Source organism: Mobula birostris, chromosome 16 (assembly GCF_030028105.1).
Source record: "Mobula birostris isolate sMobBir1 chromosome 16, sMobBir1.hap1, whole genome shotgun sequence".
Classification (NCBI taxonomy): Eukaryota; Metazoa; Chordata; class Chondrichthyes; order Myliobatiformes; family Myliobatidae; genus Mobula; species Mobula birostris.
Genome location: NC_092385.1, coordinates 51,690,823 through 51,712,527, shown reverse-complemented (window position 1 = coordinate 51,712,527; position 21,705 = coordinate 51,690,823). Strand labels below are relative to the sequence as shown.

At 41.6% G+C, this 21,705-nt stretch overlaps 1 protein-coding gene across 9 annotated transcripts in view; it reads left to right on the top strand.

Annotated features, from left to right (window-relative positions):
• itpr1b (inositol 1,4,5-trisphosphate receptor, type 1b) overlaps window positions 1-21,351 on the top strand; it is a 542,905-nt gene extending 521,554 nt beyond the window's left edge. For all 9 annotated transcript variants that reach the window (XM_072280628.1, XM_072280634.1, XM_072280631.1 and 6 more), the window contains 2 exons: window positions 907-1,068; window positions 20,359-21,351. In XM_072280628.1, the coding sequence (XP_072136729.1) occupies window positions 907-1,068; window positions 20,359-20,445 (249 nt within the window). In that variant the 3' untranslated portion in view covers window positions 20,446-21,351. The remainder of the gene's footprint in view (window positions 1-906; window positions 1,069-20,358) is intronic.
• The last annotated feature ends 354 nt before the right edge of the window (window positions 21,352-21,705 follow it).

Below are 21,705 nucleotides of genomic sequence, written 5' to 3'. Positions count from 1 at the left end.
TTCGTGTGTGTGTGTGTGTGTGTCACCCAGCATTTTTCAACTATTGATAGTGAAGGGTAGGAAATGAACTTTTCGGACGATTTGGTTCAGGGTTTGGACAGCAGCTTGCACAAGGCTGGGGGCGTAGACTGGCATCTCTGTCCATGGCTGCCTCTACTGTCATGATGAGGCCACTCTCAGATTGGAGGGCCAACACCTCATATTCTGTCAGGGTAGTCTCCAACCTGATGGCATGAACATCGATTTCTCCAACTTCCAGTAATTATTACCCCCTTCCCCCCTACCCTCTTCTTCCATTCCCCACTCCGGCTGTCCCCTTGACTCTTCTCTGCTCCTCATCTGCCTATCACTTCCTTCCTTTCTCCCACGGTCCACTCTCCTCTCATATCAGATTCTTTCATCTCCAGCCCTTTACATTTTCCACTGACCACTTCCCAGTTTCTTACTTCATTGCCCTCCCCCTACTCACCTGGCTTCACATCATCAACTTCTAGCTCGTGCCCCTTCTCCTCCCCCTGCCTTTGACTTCTTCCCTCTTCCTATCGTGTCCTGAAGAAGCATCTCAGCCCAAAGCGTCAACTACCATAGATGTTGGCTGACCTGCTGAGTTCCTCCAGCATTTTGTGTGCATTACAAGGTGCATATCCCGATTGTCTGCTGCTCCTAGCATTCTATGTGGTAAAGTCAGTGGGTCTGGGAATCTGAAATAAACAGAAAAGGTAGGAAGCGCTCGGCAAATCTGTGGAAAGAGGTACAGTTAACATTTCCGGCCGAGACTCCTTATTTTCTTTTGTGCTGTGAATATGACAACCCGACAGCATTCTAGTTCTCTCCAGTATTACAGTTAATTTACAATCCTTCACAGTCAATATTTATTACACCCTTTGATCCTTTCTTCTCTTTCAGGAACGGAACCTGGACTGGTTTCCCCGCATGCGTGCCATGTCGCTTGTTAGTAGTGATGCAGAGGGAGAGCAAAATGAGCTGAGGAACCTACAGGAGAAACTGGAGTCTACGATGAAGCTAGTCTCAAACTTATCCGGCCAGCTGTCAGAGCTCAAGGAGCAGGTAAACAGTGGCTTCTCGTGTTTCTCAGTGTGAGCTACCGGCAACAATTTTGCTGGCATAGAAATGCTGGATGAAACCTCTGAGACTTGGTAGAGAGTGTAAAGTCTGGAAAGTACCAGCAGATGGGCTGTGCTGCCGAGTACATCCAGCATTTTCTGTTTTTATTTCAGTTTTCCTACAACTCTGGTTTTGTTTTTGGCTCGCCAATTAGAAGAGGTTTCCCTGCCTGTTTGCTTGGACTCAGCACGTCGACATCCTTCTGTAGTTCAAAAGAACATTTGATTTGCAAGCTGTCTAATTTGTCTCCCAAGTACCCTACAAATCTTTCTGTCTGAGTATTTATCACACTTGAATCTGCTTCCACTAAAAATCTACAAGTTCTGGTTACAGATCTTCCAACAGTGAAAATCAACTTCTGATAATTTACTTCATCAAAACCCTTCATAATTTTGAATATTAAATCTCCCCTTAACCTTTTCCCTTCTAAGGAATATATAAATTTCTAGGTGTCTACATAACTGTGGGGTCATTCTGCTGCTATTTCACCTGAACCTTACCATGTTGCCCAGAAGATCTTCCTTTAAATCTTCCCTTTTTAATAGCTGTGTTTCCAATTCTGTATTGAGAAGTATATTTCTACATGTTCATGTTGAAATTTGAACGGCAAGCCTATGAAGTTGGTGCCGTAAAGTTCAGAATTAGATTTATTTATCACATGTACATCAAAATGTAGAGTGAAATGTGTGGTTTGTGTTGACAACCAACCTAGGGGTGTACAAGTGATCCAGTGTCAACATGGCTTGCCCACAATGCTCAGCAGAACTACACAGAACACAACAAAACAAAACAGAACAACAGCAGCAAAACAAGCCCCTTTCGTCCCTGCTACCCTCCCAAACACTCAGACGATTCCTTCCACTCCCCAACAGCCCTCCAGTCTCCAAGCTTCGGCCATCAGACTTAGCTTCCACACTTCCAATCAACCTTTGGGCTCCAGTCTTTGGTATTGACCCCCAGACCGGCCAACTGTGCAGAAGGTCTGGATCGTATTGTTGCCCCCATGATGTAGGTTCTCTCAGTGATTCCATATGTCCTATTAAGACTGACTGTTGGCTCCTAAACTAAATTCTTAGTGCTTCAACAACCAAGTGTTGAATAGACCATTGTGCTGTGGTCACAGCTACTGATGGTCTTCCACATAAAGGGTTCTATTTGTAACCTCCTGATCGAGACTGAGCTGTTGCAGAAGTTATTTACTGGATGTGAAACTGCTCCATTTAACTGTCCCTTTTTCCCCCAGACACCCACCCTCTAGCCACAAGATCAAGTTCAGCCTGGTGTTTGGGTGAAGTCTGTTATTTGCATCCTTTGGCCAACAAAGTCCAGTAGGAATTGTTTAAATTTTTTTAGTTGGCAGCTGTTGAGGCAGGGAAAATATTGAAAGGTTAATCTGATAAATTTCACTTGAATGGCCATGGGAGTTAATGGAGCAGAAGAGAGGTGAGGGTGAATTTCACTGGGCAGAGGGTGGTGAGCCTGTGGAATTCATTACCACAGGCAGCTGTGGAGACCAAGTTATTGGGCATATTTAAAGCAGAGGTTGATACATACTTGATTAGTAAGGTTGTCAACACTTATGGGAGAAGGCAGGAAAATGGGTTGAAGGGGATAATAAGTCAGCCATGATGGAATGGCAGAACAATGGGCTGAATGGCCTAAATTTGCTTGTATATCTTATGGCTTTACGGAGCATAGCCTGTCACTTTACAGTTTTCTTCCGAAGCCATGACTGACAAATCTAAAATTGCGTGGATGAATTTTTGACTTGATTATAGAGATTTCACAGCTATCCAGCATTCACCACATTGAAAATATAATTAAGATGAAAAATGCGCACTTAATTCATGCTCATTTGACATCTATGGGATATTCAAAGGTACCTTCTGAGTTTAGTGTTAATGTTGCTTGTCAGTTAGTGTAACTGAGATTAACAACTCTGTTATAAATATAAAAGTCTGCCCAAGACACTTAGGAGAGCTCCTGCAGTTGTTTTTTTTGGCCCTGGATCTTTCACATCCACCTCAGCAGGTGGTTGAGGTTTGGGAATTTCCAGTCTGAAAGCAATTCTCTAACAATGCAGCAGTGTCCTAATGTTACAGCCTTGTGCTACATTGAGCTTTTGGACTTCTGGACTCTGGAAGGCAGGTGGGTGTGATTCAAACTGACACCCAGTTAAAGTGATGTGGTTCTGTTTCTCCATTGAATGGAAGGGCAAGGAAAGCAGAAATTTTCAAACAATTAAAAATCTATTCTAACACAGAGGCTGGAAACCTGAAATAAAACCAGAAAATGCTCATCAGCTGAGGTGATTGTTCCCTCTGTCCACAGGTGCTGCCTGACCTCCTGAGTATTTCTGTTCTGTTTTCATTTCAGATCACTAGCATTTGCAAATGCTGGGATCGGCTTTTTTATCATAGCTAATTATTCAATTTAACAGTGCTGCACTGCACCTGTTTCTAACTTGGTGCGATCACTTTCATTCAAGTAATTTCTATTGCAATTTCTTTCTGTTCAGTTTCCACATTTTTTTTGAAATAATACAAAACCAAATCCACTTGAGAGGAAAAAGGAAGTATTTTCATATTGACAGTCTTCACGATGCTAAAAATGGTTTCGTGTTTTCTTTCACCTGCCAAAAAATCTAGACAGAACCAAGACGTTGTACCTCATGTGACATGTTAACTGCGACAGAACCTGCAGATCGGTTCCGTTTATTTTCCACCCAGACATACTTCCCTAAAAGTAATTTTATTCTTTTTGTACTGTTGAGCATTAACCCTTTGCATTCTTGCTTCTGCCTCCACACCAAGCATTGAAAATACACCATTACTGTCTTAGGATAGGGAAGAAGAAATTTTAGAAAATAAGCTCTCCTTGCAGGCTGCCCCCAGCATATCCTTGGGTGTGTTGGTTTCGTTGTACATGTGATGAGCACATTCAGCAGCCACTTCATTAGGTACCTCCTGTATCTGATAAAGTAGCCACCATGTGTATATTCATGATGAGCTGCTCCTGTTGCCCGTCCAGTTCAAGATTTGGCATGTTGTGCATTCAGGGATGATAATCTGCATACCACAGTTGTAATGCATGATGATTTGAGTTTCTGATGTCTCCTATCAGCTTGAATCAACTTGGCCATTTTCCCCAGACATATCTCATAAAAAAAGATGTTTACGCCCTCAGAACTACTGCTTTCTGGATGTTTTTTTCCCCCTCCTTTCCATTAAACACAAGACAGTTGTGTGTGTAAAATCCCTGGAAATCAGCAGTTTCTGATATACTGAAACCCCCCACCCCCATCTGGTATTAACAATCATTCCAGTCAAAGTCACTTAGGTCCTATTTCTTCACCGTTCTGATGTTTGATCTGAACAAAAACTGAGCCTCTTGACCATGTCTGCATGCTTTTATGTATTGAGTTGCTGCCACATGATTGGCTGATTATATATTTGCATTAATGAGCAGGTGTACATGTGTATGTAATTAACTGGGGATTCAATGTAAATCTGAATCCAATATCCTAGTTTTTAAAAGTAAGTTATTGCTGAGAGTCTGTGTTGACAAATAAGCTCACTAAATCATGTACAGGTTTCTCCCGCCATCTGAAGGTAGAGCGTTCCTATGAAACAGTTCGTAAGCCAAAATGTTGTAAAGCGAAGAAGCAATTACCATTTATATGGGAAAATTTTGTGAGCGTTCGCAGACCCAAAAATAACCTGCTAAATCATGCCAAATAATACATAAAACCTAAAATAACTGTAACATATAGTAAAAGCAGGAATGATATGATAAATACACAGCCTATATAAAGTAGAAATACTTCTCTACAACGATTGCCTGCACAGATCTCCGTAGCGAAAATCTCACGCAAGCGCTGTTGGCATAAACGCGCTCTCCAGTCACCTTTAAACTATGAAGCTGCCAAATCTACCAAATAACACGTTAAAATACACAGCCTATATAAAGTAGAAATAATGTATATACAGTGTAGTATCACTTACGGGAATTGGGAAGACATCGAGCACACTGATGATGGTGTGTTAGACTGAGTCGTCGCAGGCTGCGTGATGCAGTGGCCCCCACCCTCCGGGCCGCCGACCGGATACATTGCCACAAAGCACGCAGGGGTAGCCGGGAGGCACACAGCACATTGTTAAGAAAAAAGCCGAAATAAACATGCTAATTAATTAGGTGTTGCCCAGCACGTAAATGTCGGCGCAGATCAGAGGCGATTGCCGATCAACTCTATGCTGATAATAATTTGGAATTCACAGGATGGGCACTTCTTTGTTGAGTACATAGGTTAAGTTATTACCACTTCGAAGCGTCAGTTATTCCATTAGGAAATTGGAACATTAAGCACTTAAAGTCTTTACTTAATTAATGACTACCCAATGGGTTGAAGCTAATATTGAAGAAAGTGATGTAGGTGGAAGAGCGTTTGAGGCCTTGCAAGGGAATCTAATAATTTAAGGACCACACTGGAAGTTGAACCTTGATGACCACAAGTGGGACAAGACAAGGAAAGGGAGATCTACCTGTGCGTGCAGGATTCGTGTACAAGTGAAAGGTTTCACAATCATGGAGCACGCTTTATAGATCTGGTGAAGTCCAAACCAAAGGCACTGCCCGGACCGGAATAGGAATAACAGCAATATCCTTGTGGCAAGGTTACTGGGGAGGCTTTAGGCTGATATATCAGAGTGAAGAAGGTGTTGAAAGCAAAAGAAGGAGCAGAATGAATAAACTATTTAAGTGGAGACATTAAGTTCAACTGAATTATAGAATTTTTTAAATCACCAGAAGAAAAAGTGAAAGGAATGACTTAGGGGTTTGGATCAGCATTTCTTCAGCGAGCTGCCCTTCATATGGCAATAGAACTGACTGGAGGGTTGATTGGAAAGGACAGTGAGCTGAGAGGAGACTTGAGTGTCATACTGTGGAAGTGTTAACAAGTATGATAGATTTTGAGAGACTAGACACACACAGAGTTAGAAGTTACTTTACTACCTTTAAATTATATCAAGACTCTTATAGGAGCTCCATCACTGCTAATAAAAATTGCAAAGAAATCTTCAGTTGTGAGGTTCATAGAATAATGTTAGTGGGTCTTCTTGTGTTTATGCCTTGATAAAGCTGGTATTGTAGTCTTCAGTGCAGCTATCTCTATTGATCTGATTCAATTCCTTGCAGCTACCAGCAGTTAGCATAGAATTTGTGACCTCTGCAGTTAGTTCTTAAAAGGATATGAAATGATAAGAAGTACCACACTCACTTGCTGCTGAATAAATGGATGCATCATTGAGGGAAGGGGTAGGAAGGGTAGAGTGGTGAAAACAATGCCCAAAGTTGATGATTTTTCTAAGCCAAATCACTCTTGCCACAGAGAACTTTGTAAAGATTGACTGTACTTGACTGTGAAGTCTGGTGATCACGGAGGCATTCATGAGGATTGGTCCTGAGGCTATCAAGCCAAGAATGGCACTGACCCAATATACTGGGGAAAGGCAGTTCAGGCACATGATAAGCTGTGTTTGTCATCAGCTGTGGTCACATGTCTATGAGGATAAAGAGCGCAGTTTGACTGCAGGTCCTTTAACAAAGGTTTTGGAAGAAATAGGGTTTGTAAAATCTGCTGGTTGAGTGAGTTGGAAGAACTGTTGCTTTTCAGAGAAGTGAAGTTGAAAGCACCAGACATATTTTCATTGTTGCACCACTGCTGACATCATCTAGGGAGTTTTGCGTCAGAAGAAAGGTATCAGGACAGAAGAAAATCCTACTGTATGGTTAGAAGTCAAATTTCCCCACAAGTGCTAAGACATCATAAAAACTGTACCATGTTACTTTCATCCAGATTATATGATTTTCAACAGCATTGCAGATTTTAATATGCAAACAAATTTCTGAGCAAAAATATTTCCATTAATGGGAAACTGCACCGTATATGAGAGTATTTTCATATAGGTTAAGAAAGTACATCAAAGAGTAGAGTTCCATGCAGAAACAGAGAGCTTAAAACCAAAGAAACAAATGATAATAAATTGCTACTGCTAATATTTTGTTCTGACGTCATTAAGAAATATAAAAAAGTAACTCGAGCTGGAAACGGAGAAGAGAAAGGTTCAAAGCGAAACCTGAAAGGCTTGATGAAGAGAAAGGAAATTGGAAAGTTTTATACACCAGTGAAAAGTTAAAGAACAATTAAAGATGGCAAGGCACCTTGAGAGAAGCAACAAAACTAATAACATTGAAAGTAATGGAAATAATAAATATTTTGCAGTAGTTTTTCTTTTCCTCAAGTGATGATAAAGGAGAATGTATGTGTCCTGAGTGAGGGAATGGAACAATGGTCAAAGAGATTCCAAAATATAATTAATAGTAAAGTATCAGGACCCAACATTCATAACTCAGGATGAAAGAATGAAAATAGTGTGCATATGTATGGAAAGAAACTGATCAGGAACCACCCTGTGAAGACTTGCTGAAGACAATTCTTTGCAAATTTTCTATTGCATTTTTCTTGAAGGTAGTAGGCAAAAGTAATTCAATTAATTGTATAGAAATGCAAGACTGTGGATTCTGGAATCTTGAGCAACACACAAGCTGCTGGAGGAACCCAACACGTCAGGCAGCATCTATGGGAGGAAATGGGCAGTCGATGTTTTGGATTGAGACCCATCTGAACTGAAAAGGATAATGAAAGGTGGTAGTAGCTGGATTTTCACGTCCAGATTAAGGGTCCCAATCTGAAATGTCATCTGTCCATTTCCCTCTATTGATGTTGCTTGATATGCTAAGTTCTTCCAGCCCTTTATGTGTAGCTCAATGAACTATATTCCAAAAAAAAGCAATTTTTCTGCTGGAGATGTTAAATGAAGCATAATGTAGCCATGTGAGGTGGATGGAGAGAATAAGTTACAGCAATAAAAGTATATGTCTTGAACTGAAATAAGATGGTAAGTCATGGCTCACAGTTATTTGAAATATTTGGGAATTTGGATATTATTATTGTTGGTCAAGAATAGCTAATTCAAGAATTGCAACATAGAGTGAGTTTTCTGAAGGGTTACAGGAAGTCTCAAGGTAATAAAATGGGAAGATAGTTGGCAAATACAGTTCAGTAAAGAAAAATGTGAAGTACTGTAAGATACATCAACATCCAGAAGTGGTAGAGTTTTAAAGGAGTAGTGGAACCTTGATATACATGATTAGAGGTCATCAAAACCTCATAACTAGGTTGTGAGGTAACATAAGATGGTAACAGAATTGTTGGTCTTGCAACTGCAGTTGCAGAGTACAGAAGTGTACAAGATTACTGTTAAGCTTGCACAGTTCTTTTCTTAGGCTAAAGTATTGTATGAAGCTTTGGCAGAAGACATGGAGGTCCTGAAAAAAGCTATATTGTTGATTAAGCACTGTACTTCAGGTGAAAGCTTGCAGCAGGTTGTTCTCCACGGAACTGAAATGGTTAAGAATTGATAATCTGCTGGTCTTCGGGATCATGAAGTATTATTATGGGATAAATAATAGTCTCTAGTTGTTATTCCATGGAAGATCTTCGTACAAAAGTAAAGGTACCTTTCTGTAATGATATTTACCACTGATGAGTTAGCATCTGGAATATTGTGCACAGGTCTTTACTCCCTAGGTAAGGAAGGTTGCATATGCAACAGGGAGGGCAACAGAGGTTCAGCTGTGATCATGGACATGGTAATATAAGGAGAGATTAAGAAGAATGAGTTGAGAAAGTGACATAGGACATATAAAATTCTTGGAGCTTGGCTGGGCAGTCTAGAAACAGATGTCACATCCATTTAGGGTAGGGATGTGGACAATTTTTTTCCACCTAGAGAGGAGTGAATATTAGTGAGTTTCTACTAAAGAGGGACAAGGGCTCAATCATTGAGTTATGTTCAAGACAGAGTAGGAGAACTTTTGGAAATTAAGGAAAGTTGAGCTGGCGATGATTTTACTGAATGGCAGAACAGTTCAAAGAGCCAAATGGGCTAACTCCCCTTATAGTTCTTTTGAATTTTAAGTTGCTGTTTTGTGATTTCCTTCTTCCAATCTTAGTCTTTTTTAAATCGATGATAACAGGATCTGTAAAAAAAAACGTCATAGCAAAATGCACGTTCATAAATAAAATGCATCTTGTATGTAATGGTGATTAAGAAGAGAAGCTTAAAGGTGGATGTGACTCATTTCGTAACCTGCAAGAACTGAAAATAAATGGCATTTACAGTAAACTGAAGCCTTGAATGTGTAACATGAAACTGAGGATCTCCTGCCCAATCTGGCTCCTGCATAAAATCACAGTTTATCTGTTGCCTCAGTGAATGCAGCAGCTACAAATTACTCTAACAGCCCTGATTAAAGCCTGCTGAAAACTTAACCAAGCAATATGGGCCTCGCATTTTGCACTTCATTCTTTCGATTGTCAAACACTTTTTTTCCTCCTCATTGGCCATGGTAAGTTTCTTTTGTTCACAGTCACTTTTGATTTTAGTTATTAAGGTGAATACAGTTTTTTCGCCTTTTCCCCAAAAATTGAACACTATGTTTTGGTAAGAGAGGACTTGAAATATACGATTGATAAGTTTTGTATACCTTGTATTACCGAAAGTAAAATGCATGCCCTTCCTGGCTGATTGCAGTCTCTTTATCCATCAAACATGGAGATCGCTTCAGCTGCAGGAAGGATTGAAGTCACTTGCTAAACATATGGTTTAGAGTTACAGTGTATGTGAGTCTGTGGGTAAAATAAGACGTATTATTCCAGGTTATGCTGCGTCATACAGGTGTAAATGATTGTCTTTTGAGGAAGCAGTTAAAAACGACAGGGTTTCCATAAGTATCGGAAACAGTGACTAATTACAAAACAATTGAAATGAATAGAACTTCGTAGTTTTCTCAAATGTTACAGTGGCACAAAGAAAGTTTCTCTCTTCACTGTCACTGGAAAGAAACTGGAAAGTGAATGCTGGTTGGTTTGCAGTTCCAGTAAACCAGCTTAATACTGTTAAGCGGAAATGTAGGAGGAACTCTTGTTCAATGTAGGAGTGAAACAGACCTGTGCACCTTCTCCATGACAGGGTGGCACTTTTAGTACACCTCCATTGTGCTTTCCCTTTTTGAAGGAGAGCTGTGCCGTGCTTCCACAAGGTGTGAAGTCTGTCTTAAAATCCGGGTCGTTACAATTGATATCAAAATATCCTTTTAGTTCAAATCGGTCTCTTCAAAATTTCTTCCAGTTCCAGATGGAACACTTGCTGAATTTAATTAGAGTTTTAAAAAGTTAATGGCCATTGTTGTCTTCAACATGTAATGGTACAAGTTGAATAACTTGTATTTCACATGGAATGAAAATGTCAAATACCATCCACACTTAGAAAACTGTCGGTCGCTACCCAATTAGTATTTTTTGCCAAATGATGGAAACCAATTTAAGACAATAAAGCTCAAAGAATAACCGATTTTTCATTGATTTTGATGTCACCCAGCCTGTTATACTTTTCTTTTTATCTCCTTTGCTAAAAGAGAGATGAAAATTAAAATAGTTCTACTAAACCTAAATGAGTAGTAAAACTGAAAAGGAGTCAATCAGTTTAGAGTGCATAAATAATTATGGAATAAATTTGCATTATACAAGACCAATCCAGTTTTAATCCAAGAAAAACACAATTTGCAGATTAAAAGCAAAAACCAACAAGTGTTCTTCTAATGCCGGACACTAAGGTTAAAACTAACTATCTCCCCCCGCCCCCCCCACTCCCCTTCCTCTCCTGAAGCCCATTTGAGGTATTCTGATGATAAGGCAGTTGGCTTAGAATTACATTTACTGGTTGGACAATCTATCTCAGGAGGCATATTCAGCATCAGTAGTGAACCTTAGAAATGTAGGTTAGGCCTGAAGTTCAGTTTCTGTGGACCCTCTAATGTCTCAGCCAGTTCCCAAAAGGCCCCAGACTAGTCATTGTGTCTGAATTTCTTTACCAGAGACTTGATTTGTCTCTCTTAGTCACCAGTTGAAATGCAGTGGATGGGGACATCAATATATTGTTATTTCAGCACTTTGAAATTATTTCTCCCTGTTTAAAATGATAATCACTCCGCCACATAGTCAAAGAAATTGGAAAAGCTTAAATTGCTTGTAACATAGAATAGTACAGCACAGTACAGGCCCTTCGACCCACAATGTTGTGCCGACCCTCAAACCCTGCCTCCCATATAAGCCTCCACCTTAAATTCCTCCATATACCTGTCTAGTAGTCTCTGAAACTTCACTAGTGTATCTGCCTCCACCACTGACTCAGGCAGTGCATTCCACGCACCAACCACTCTCTGAGTAAAAAACCTTTCTCTAATATCCCCCTTGAACTTCCCACCCCTTACCTTAAAGCCATGTCCTCTTGTATTGAGCAGTGGTGCCCTGGGGAAGAGGCGCTGGCTATCCACTCTATCTATTCCTCTTATTATCTTGTACACCTCTATCATGTCTCCTCTCATCCGCCTTCTCTCCAAAGAGTAAAGCCCTAGCTCCCTTAATCTCTGATCATAATGCATACTTTCTAAACCAGGCAGCATCCTGGTAAATCTCCTCTGTACCCTTTCCAATGCTTCCACATCCTTCCTATAGTGAGGTGACCAGAACTGGACACAGTACTCCAAGTGTGGCCTAACCAGAGTTTTATAGGGCTGCATCATTACATCGCGACTCTTAAACTCTGTCCCTCGACTTATAAAAGCTAACACACCATAAGCTTTCTTAGCTACCCTATCCACCTGTGAGGCAACTTTCAGGGATCTGTGGACATGTACCACGAGATCACTCTGCTCCTCCACACTACCAAGTATCCTGCCATTTACTTTGTACTCTGCCTTGAGGTTTGTCCTTCCAAAGTGTACCACCTCACACTTCTCTAGGTTGAACTCCATCTGCCACTTCTCAGCCCACTTCTGCATCCTATCAATGTCTCTCTGCAATCTTTGACAATCCTCTACACTAGCTACAACATCACCAACCTTTGTGTCGTCTGCAAACTTGCCAACCCACCCTTCTACCCCCACATCCAGGTCGTCAATAAAAATCACGAGAAGTAGAGGTCCCAGAACAGATCCTTGTGGGACACCACTAGTCACAATCCTCCAATCTGAATGTATCCCTCCACCACCACTCTCTGCCTTCTGCAGGCAAGCCAATTCTGAATCCACCTGGCCAAACTTCCCTGGATCCCATGCCTTCTTACTTTCTGAATAAGCCTACCGTGTGGAACCTTGTTAAATGCCTTACCAAAATCCATATAGATCACATCCACTGCACTACCCTCATCTATATGCCTGGTCACCTCCTCAAAGAACTCTATCAGGCTTGTTAGACACGATCTGCCCTTCACAAAGCCATGCTGACTGTCCCTGATCAGACCATCATTCTCTAAATGCCTATAGATCCTATCTCTAAGAATCTTTTCCAACAGTTTTCCCACCACAGACGTAAGGATCACTGGTCTATAATTACCCGGACTATCCCTACTACCTTTTTTGAACAAGGGGACAACATTCGCCTCCCTCCAGTCCTCCGGTACCATTCCCGTGGACAACGAGGACATAAAGCTCCTAGCCAGAGGGTCAGCAATCTCTTCTCTTGCCTCGTGGAGCAACCTGGGGAATATTCTGTCAGGCCCCGGGGACTTATCTGTCCTAATGTATTTTAACAACTTCAACACCTCCTCTCCCCTAATATCAACATGCTCCAGAACATCAACCTCACTCATATTGTCCTCACCATCATCAAGTTCCCTCTCATTGGTGAATACCAAAGGGAAGTATTCATTGAGGACCTCACTCACTTCCACAGCCTCCAGGCACATCTTCCCACCTTTATCTCTAATTGGTCCTACTTTCACTCCTGTCATCCTTTTTTTCTTCACATAATTGCAGAATGCCTTGGGGTTTTCCTTTTCCCTACTCGCCAAGGCCTTCTCATGCCCCCTTCTTGTTCTTCTCAGCCCCTTCTTAAGCTCCTTTCTTGCTTCCCTATATTCCTCAATAGACCCATCTGATCCTTGCTTACTAAACCTCACGTATGCTGCCTTCTTCCACCTGACTAGATTTTCCACCTCACTTATCACCCGTGGTTCCTTCACCCTACCATTCTTTATCTTCCTCACCGGGACAAGTTTATCCCTAACATCCCGCAAGGGATCGCTAAGCATCGATCACATGTCCATGGTACATTTCCCTGCAAAAATATCATCCCAATTCACACCCGCAAGTTCTAGCCTTATAGCCTCATAATTTGCCTTTCACCAATTAAAAATTTTCCTGTCCTCTCTGATTCTATCCTTTTCCATGATAATTATAAAGGCCAGGGAATGGTAGTCACTGTCCCCCAGATGCTCACCCACTGAGCGATCTGTGACCTGACCCGGTTCATTACCTAGTACTAGATCTAGTATGGCATTCCCCCTGGTCGGCCTGTCCACATACTGTGACAGGAATCTGTCCTGGACACACTTAACAAACTCTGCCCCATCTAAACCCTTGGAACTAATCAGGTGCCAATCGATATTAGGGAGGTTAAAGTCACCCATGATAACAACCCTGTTATTTTTGCACCTTTCCAAAATCTGCCTCCCAATCTGCTCCTCTGTATCTCTGCTGCTATCAGGGGGCCTATAGAATACCCCCAATAGAGTAACTGCTCCCTTCCTGTTCCTGACTTCCACCCATATTGACTCAAAAAGAGGATCCTGCTACATTACCCACCCTTTCTGTAGCTGTAATAGTATCCCTGACCAGTAATGCCACCCCTCCTCCCCTTTTTCCGCCCTCTCTATCCCTTTTAAAGCACTGAAATCCATGAATATTGAGAATCCATTCCTGCCCTGGTGCCAGCCAAGTCTCTGTAATGGCCACTACATCATAATTCCATGTATGTATCTAAGCTCTCAGTTCATCACCTTTGTTCCTGATGCTTCTTGCATTGAGGTACACACATTTCAGCCCTTCTACCTTATTGGCTTTACACCATTTATTCTGCTTCTCTTTCCTCAAAGCCTCTCTGTATGTTAGATCTGGCTTTACTCCATGTACTTCTTTCACTGCTCTATCGTTCTGGGTCCCATCCCCCTTGCAAATTAGTCTAAACCCTTCCGAACCATGCTAGCGAACCTACCTGCAAGGATATTGCTCCCCCTCGAGTTCAGGTGCAACCCATCCAATCTGTACAGGTCCCACCTTCCCCAGAAGAGATCCCAATGATCTAAAAATCAAAATCCCTGCTCCCTGCACCAACTCCTCAGCCACGCATTCAACTGCCATCTCCTCCAATTCTTACCATCACTGTCACGTAGCACTGGCAGCAATCCTGAGAACGCCACCCTTGAGGTTCTGTTCTTCAGCCTTCTGCCTAGTTCCCGAAACTCACACTTCAGGACCTCATCCCCCTTCCTACCTATGTCATTGGTCCCAACATGTATCATGACTTCTGGTTGCTTTCCCTCTCATACCAGGATGTCGTGCACCCGGTCAGAGACTTCTCGGACCCTGGCACCCGGGAGGCAACAAACCATCGGGGTGTCCTTCTCACATCCACAAAATCTCCTGTCTGCTCCCCTGACTATAGAGTCTCCAATGACGACAGCTCTCCTCTTCTCCGTCCCACCCTTCTGCACCACCGGGTCAGACTCAGTGTCGGAGGCCCTGCCACCGTGGCTCACAGCTGGTCGGTAATCCCCGCCAACAGTATCCAGGATGGTAAACTTCTTATTCAGGGGAATGGCTACAGGGGTGCTCTGCACTACCTGTCTGCTCACCTTTGCTTTCCCCCCTCTGACTGTCACCCAACGACCTGCTTCCGACAGCCTAGGTGTGACTACCTCCCTGTAGCTCTCATCTATGACTGCCTTATTCTCCCTTATGAGTCGAGGGTCATCCAGTAGTAGTCGAGGTGTGATCAAGTTTACAAATGCACAGGAATAGGTGCAGACCAGATTCACCATGATGGTGTTCAGGATGGATCATATCAATTATGAAGAGAGGTAAGATGGGCTGTTTGATTTTCCTTGCAGTGGAGTTCTGATGGATGTTTTCCAAATTATGAGAAGGAAGGACTGTGGATGGTGGGAATTCTTTCCCTGTGGTAGAAGTATCTTCAGTATCAAGGTGTCCTCAGAAACACAGTATTCATACTCGCTCATCAGGCACCACCTTGGCCACCTGCAGAAGAACTTGCAGCACAGCCCTCACCCATCGCCCCAGAACCCACAAAACCAGAATGGAAGCAAGACTTCCTTGACTTCAAGGTCCTGATGAAGAAGAACTATGATTTGTGGGTGGCCAATTGGGTCCTGACAGCAGTAGCTCAATGCTAATCAACTTCAAGTAATGAGAAAAAGGACTCCTCCACCAGAACCATGGACCTCTTGACAAATCATTGTTCTCATTGTTATTATCATCCAGGGCAAAATTTGGTTTCAAACAAGGTCACCTTCATTGTCTGACCATAGATATGGCAAATGTCATTACAAACAGCCAGATATCAGTAATTATTGTGATGAACTAACCATTCTCTGAGCATTCCCAGACTCAGTATGCTCTCTGATGTTTTAGAACCCATACAAATACTGCTTGCCCAGCATCATATATTCCGCAACTCCCTATAAAAGCAAAGAATTGACAGTGAATCGCTTCCTCGAAGTTTGCAGGATTTGGTCAAATACTTAAGGAGTGATCATCCAGAAGCTATTTAAAAATAAAATATCCATAAAGAGCATTGGAATATACTGAAATCATGAGAATCATTGCATGAATAGGTATTTTTGGTTTCTGAATATCATCTTAAAATTAAGTCTTTTGGTTTCAATACATTGGATAATATTACAAGCCATTTCTACAAACTGGCTTCCACCTGATATTAACTATTCTGATACGAGTATCCCAAAGGTGTTTGTATGGATGACAGCCCCATTAGGCAGTTGTTGGCATTGCAAAATTTCCAAATTCCACTTTCGGACCGAACCTCCTGCACCTTGTCTCGAACTCTGGAAATGGTCAGAAATTTCGGGGCCGCTAGCAAAAGTCCACGAAAAGTTAAGAACTGTTTCAAAGGCATGCCATGTTATCCAGCTTCCTGTAGTAGATCTTACTGAAGGAAACAGAGTTCCTCTTGAGTTGTTGAATCAACTTCACCATGGTTTAGAAATAATGCTGTAAGCAGCTTTCACCTTGAATTGTGAAATAAAACACTTCCAATACTTCAGTCTCAATCTAGAAAGGAAGCCTAGCAAGTGTTCTTTCAAGTAGTTTTGGAATAGCACTCTGGGTTTTTTTGTCTTCCATGAATGATCTTTGATAAGCCCAACATGTTCTCCTGCCCTGCCCCCCAATCTTTACCCCACCCCAAAAGAAATATTTTGTTTCAGAAACATAGGTAAGGAGGAAAGTGGAGTGTGGAGAAATTAGGAATAGAAAGGATGTGATTGCAATTAAGAGGAGATTCACGGGGACATTGTCTGGACCAGAGGTTTTTATTTACGGGAAGAGATTGGATTAGCTGGGCTCGTTTCTACTGGAGCGATGGAGGTGGTGAGGTGACTTAAAAGGCATGTGTAACATTTTGAATGGCAGAGACAGGGTAAACAATGGTTTTGGTAGAATATAGATTTAAAGTGAGAGGAAGGAGTTTTATTGATTTATGGGTTAAGTTTTTATTTGACATGGTGGTTGATATCTGGAACTTGCTACCAGAAGCAGTGGAATTGCATAGAATCACAATGATTAAGAAACATTTACAGCAGATAGGCATTTGAATAGGTGAGGTATAGAGGGATTGGCAATATGGTCACATATACTAAGGAGCAGTAAGAATCTTGCATACTGCCCATACAGATAATTTCATTCTAAAAGAGCAGAATAAAGTGTTACCATTACAGGGAAAGTGCAGGTAGACAAGAAGGTGCAAGGTCATTATAAGGTAGATTATGTGGTCAAGAGTTCATCTTATTGTACTAGGAGAACATCCAGTAGTCTTCTAACAGTGGGATTAAGGCTGCCCTTCAGCCTGGTGGTATGTGCTTTCAGACTGCTGTATCTTATGTCTGATGCAGACCTAATGCGAGCAAATGGTAGATGGCCAAAATGATGGCATGGACTTTGTGGTCCAAAGGGCCTTTTTCTGTGTAGTAGGAATTCATAATTCTGTTTTCCCTTGCTGCAGCACTCCTAATCTGAACACAACTCAAAATTTTTGCATGCCCCTATTGAACTTGGCCAAAACAAAGTCTATAGGTGTAGGTCTTGTTTTAGAAGAAGCCTGATGAGCAGAGGACCTATTGCTTGGAAAATGCACTGCAAACAAGAGGATGAAAGTTGTATGATAACATGGGCCTTGAGATGCCTGTAGCAGCAAAAAACTTAGTTTGAAACAAGCATGTTTGTGCACTCCACCCCTGCAGTCGAGTCTATTTTCACCAAAAGATTAAACAAATTTAATTGCCTGAGATACATACACAGTTGCTGTTTGCTCATTTGCAGGTCTTCCGTGGGAAGGAGCCATTCTTGCAAGTTGCTTCTGCTTTGTTGTATGGTGTGGGAGGGCTCATCATTGCCATATTGCTTACATGCATTGTCAGTGGTCCCATCTTGGAAGAGGAGTTAACCTTTTGTCTTCTGACCTATTGCACCATTCTTTTTCATCCTGGATGATCTCTTCCATTCTATTTGCCTACCTCTGTACCTCCAGATCCTTGTCCAACAAAACTCTGTCCACCTGGGGCATTTACCAAGCAATAAACAAATATTGGTGAAACTCAGAATGTCAGACAATACCTGTCGAGGGCAATGGACAGTTGTCATTTCAGGTCGAGAGCCTTCATCTTGACTGGCATTTCTCTCCCAAGATGCTGCCTGACCACAAGATTTCTTCCAGCATTTTGTATGTTGCTCCAGATTCCAGGACCTCTAGTCTTCTGTGTCTCCAGGACATTTCCCATTTCTGTGCATGGGAAAAGTCCTTCTGTACATTCGTGCTTGTATGTCAGTACTCCTTGCTGCATATTGGACGGCTCCCAGTCACATTCCAGTGACTTGAACCGTGAGGACAGAAGGAACGCTCCACTGCCATAGATGCTATCATTCACTTGAGATCTGCCTTGGATCCAAAATCATATACCACTATTTCAGAGTTTTCTGTGATTTGACCCTGTGACTTGCCAATATTAAATTCTCAGTAAACAATTATAAAGCAGATTATTTGCGTTTTTATTACACTGCTACTTTTGGAGCCTGGCCAAATAATTATCTGCAACATGTATCATATTAATTTTGAGGTACAACTTCAAATGTTGCCCATTGGCTGGAAGTTACTTTGGAGCATCTGAAAGGGATGTGAAATGTGTTTGTTAAATTCGGGTCTTTCCGTTTAAGTTTTGTCCTGGCTGACTGGTCTCATTTTATGTCCCTTGTTCTGATTGCTTCACCAGGAGCAATATTTATCTGTATCAATTCCCTCAATTTCATTTATATCTTCAATATCTCCACACTAGGAAATGTACATTGTTTAATATGTAGGGTGGACATCTGGTCACTATTCCAGAGACTAATTCAGAGTTTATTTATTGCACAAAATCCTTTCTATGCAGGAAATATGGGAAAATATTTTTTTTATTTATACAGTTATTCAGGATGATGCATGCAGCAAATCCTCGTTATTAGAAACTGGGATTTCAGGTAGCATTCAGGTGTTAGGGGTGCCAGGGAGGGGTAGCACCTCTGGTGGGGGAACATGTCGCGTCCTTTTCAAGGCAGTTAGTCCACTTTTGGTCCCCACCTGGTGCTCAGCCGTCACCTGTGGCTCCCCGTAGCTATTTGCATGTGACAGCAGCCACATCCCGGGCAACGGCTTCTACAAGCCGGCTAAACTAGGTGAGGGTAGCTAATGGGTCTCAAACCCTCGGTGAGATAGGGAGTTGTCTATCCCAGCATGTGAAGACAGACTCTGGCAGATTGAACGGACGAGACCAGTGGAAGGTCCAATGGTCAAGAAGGTGGTCTCTGCAAGCATTGTGGAATGTGTAGAGTAGGACAAGACACAGAAGATGTCCTGGTCATCCACTGAGCCTAGTCCCATCTCCAGCCCTCTCGACTCTTGTCTTTCCACTGGATCCAGATGGGAATTGGGAAGAGAGAGTGAGGCTGACACTGCGCAACTCTCCCTCACTTAAGTCCAAAGCACCCGCTAATCTCGACACCATCATAATAATGGTGTCGAGGTCTTCATCGAAGATGACGATGGACGAACAACTAACATGAATTAGCAAATTAGAGTAAGATTCCAAAACAAAGGGTCAAAATGTTCCTCAAACCTTTCCAGTGATGTGAAAATGAATATTGAACAAATAAGAGAGAATTAGGGGTTAGTTATCACAACTAAAAACTTAATTCACTGATTCCAATCTCCACATGCTTTCGGTTACTTCTGTCTCCTCGTGCTCAATTTGTGTTCATCTCATTTTCTTCTCTTTCTTCATACTGATTGGCAGAACCCCAGCCACATCCCTCCCAGCTCCAACAAGGCACCTTATTCCTTTCACAAGGGATCAAGCAACCCACTTTGTAGATAAAGTATGAATAGGTGATACTAAGGAAGACTATATCGCACTTTATAGCATCAACTTCCTTTCCTTGCCTGCCCATTAATTTGGATGTGGTGCACAAGTTATTTAAGAGTTGTACCCGTGAACAGACAGTCACTCAGGAACAGCTGTAGCTCCTCTCCTGTAATGGTTCAGGAAATGCATAAACCTGCAGAACTGCTCCAGAAATGTAAATTGTTTATGGGCGATGCATTCTAATTGAACAGCAGTTTGCAATGCTATCTTTTAAAAATGTATAATAGTTTGCCAGGCTAATTTGTACATTTGCCTCTTTATTCGCACTGCTATAATATGAATCCTGCAAGACTTCAAAGTCTCTCTCCAGACTCAGTGATCTGTTGAAGCTGCCCGAATACAAGTAATGTCAGGAGGTTGATCTGCCAACATAAAATTGAAGTTCAAAGTAAATTTATTATCTAAGTATGTGTATGTCACATATACTACCCTGAGCTTCTGAAATATTATGAAATCTTCTGACTCAATCCCTCTGAGTGGCTTTAATACGCTGTGTTTCTGAGAAAATAAATTACTCAAGAGCTCTAATGGAACTTATGACTTGTGTCTGTTTTTTTTCCAGATGACTGAACAAAGGAAGCAAAAGCAACGGATTGGTCTCCTCGGGCATCCTCCGCACATGAACATTAACCCACAGCAGCCAGCCTGAAGGAGATGTCGCCATTTTGGATTGAAATAGCTTGGCTCAGGACCTGTCACCCAACTACTGAACCAGTATAAGATTTCAAAATGTTTACTTGTGTGCACCATAGGAATAAAAAAAGACACTTTTTAGTCTCGTGCTACTGTTACCTAGATTCCTAAGGAACTATTTCCTGTCACACTCATTGGGATATTCTGCATCTATTGCAGCCAAAGATGGAATCATAGGTGTTCTTTAAAGTCTCCCTTGTAAGTAGCAGGATTGTGGGCAGTGACAGAGCCGTCTTCTCGTTCTGGGGAGGGGGCCAAGTTTACTCCAAAGGCCCATTGTTGCAACCTTGGGCAGTTTCAAGGGACAACCCCACCTTAACTGTAGGGCTGGGGAGTTTGAAAGGGGAGGGTGCTGATTATCCCCTGCTTGCTCCACTTGTAGCTGTAAAGTAAAATAAAGCACATTTGAGGAACTGACTGTTGGGATAAATGAGTAGGGCAGAGGTTTTTGTATGTACAGAAAAAATAACTGTGGACCCAGTATTTAATTGTCTTATTTTTGTAAGTTGATGTGCAATATAATTAATGAATATGCAAAATACTCATTATAACTTTGCATTTGTAGATGAACACTGAAGTGTACCACCTGTGAGGAGCCTCCTTGTCTTTTGCTAAATGAATATCCACTTGTTTATTTTCATTGAAGCTGAAAAAAGGATGAATGGAAAACTTTTTGTATATTTGCTGCCTTAGTTTAGTTTTGTATAAGTACCTCAGTTTACAGATGGCAGACAAATCAGTGACCAAGACAGTAGTGTTAATGACTGAAACTATACACAAAGCACTAATATTATACAAACTGAGTGTGATATGACAGTTGTTCAATGCATAAGAAAAGCTATTTAATAAATATATAATGCTGCTTTGGTGTGTGACTTCACTTGCTAGTTTATTTTGGTATCAAAGTAATTTTGCCCTCAACTTGTTCCACAGTTCATATCTATTCTCTAACATTATTTCACATGCCTGCCCTTGTTCATTTCCTTTCATTAACAACAATCCAAATACTTTAACTATTTGTACATAAAATTGGGTTATGAAGTGATTTCTTTACCTACGGGTATTGTAAACCTTTGATGTCTGAATGTATTTGGCTGCTCCAATATGATATCAATAAAAGTCTTACTGTCCCAAACAAGATGATAGGTTATGGAGATCTAGAGGTAAAATGGATCTGATGTGAATGATGGTGCAGATCCAGATGGCTTACTCCTGT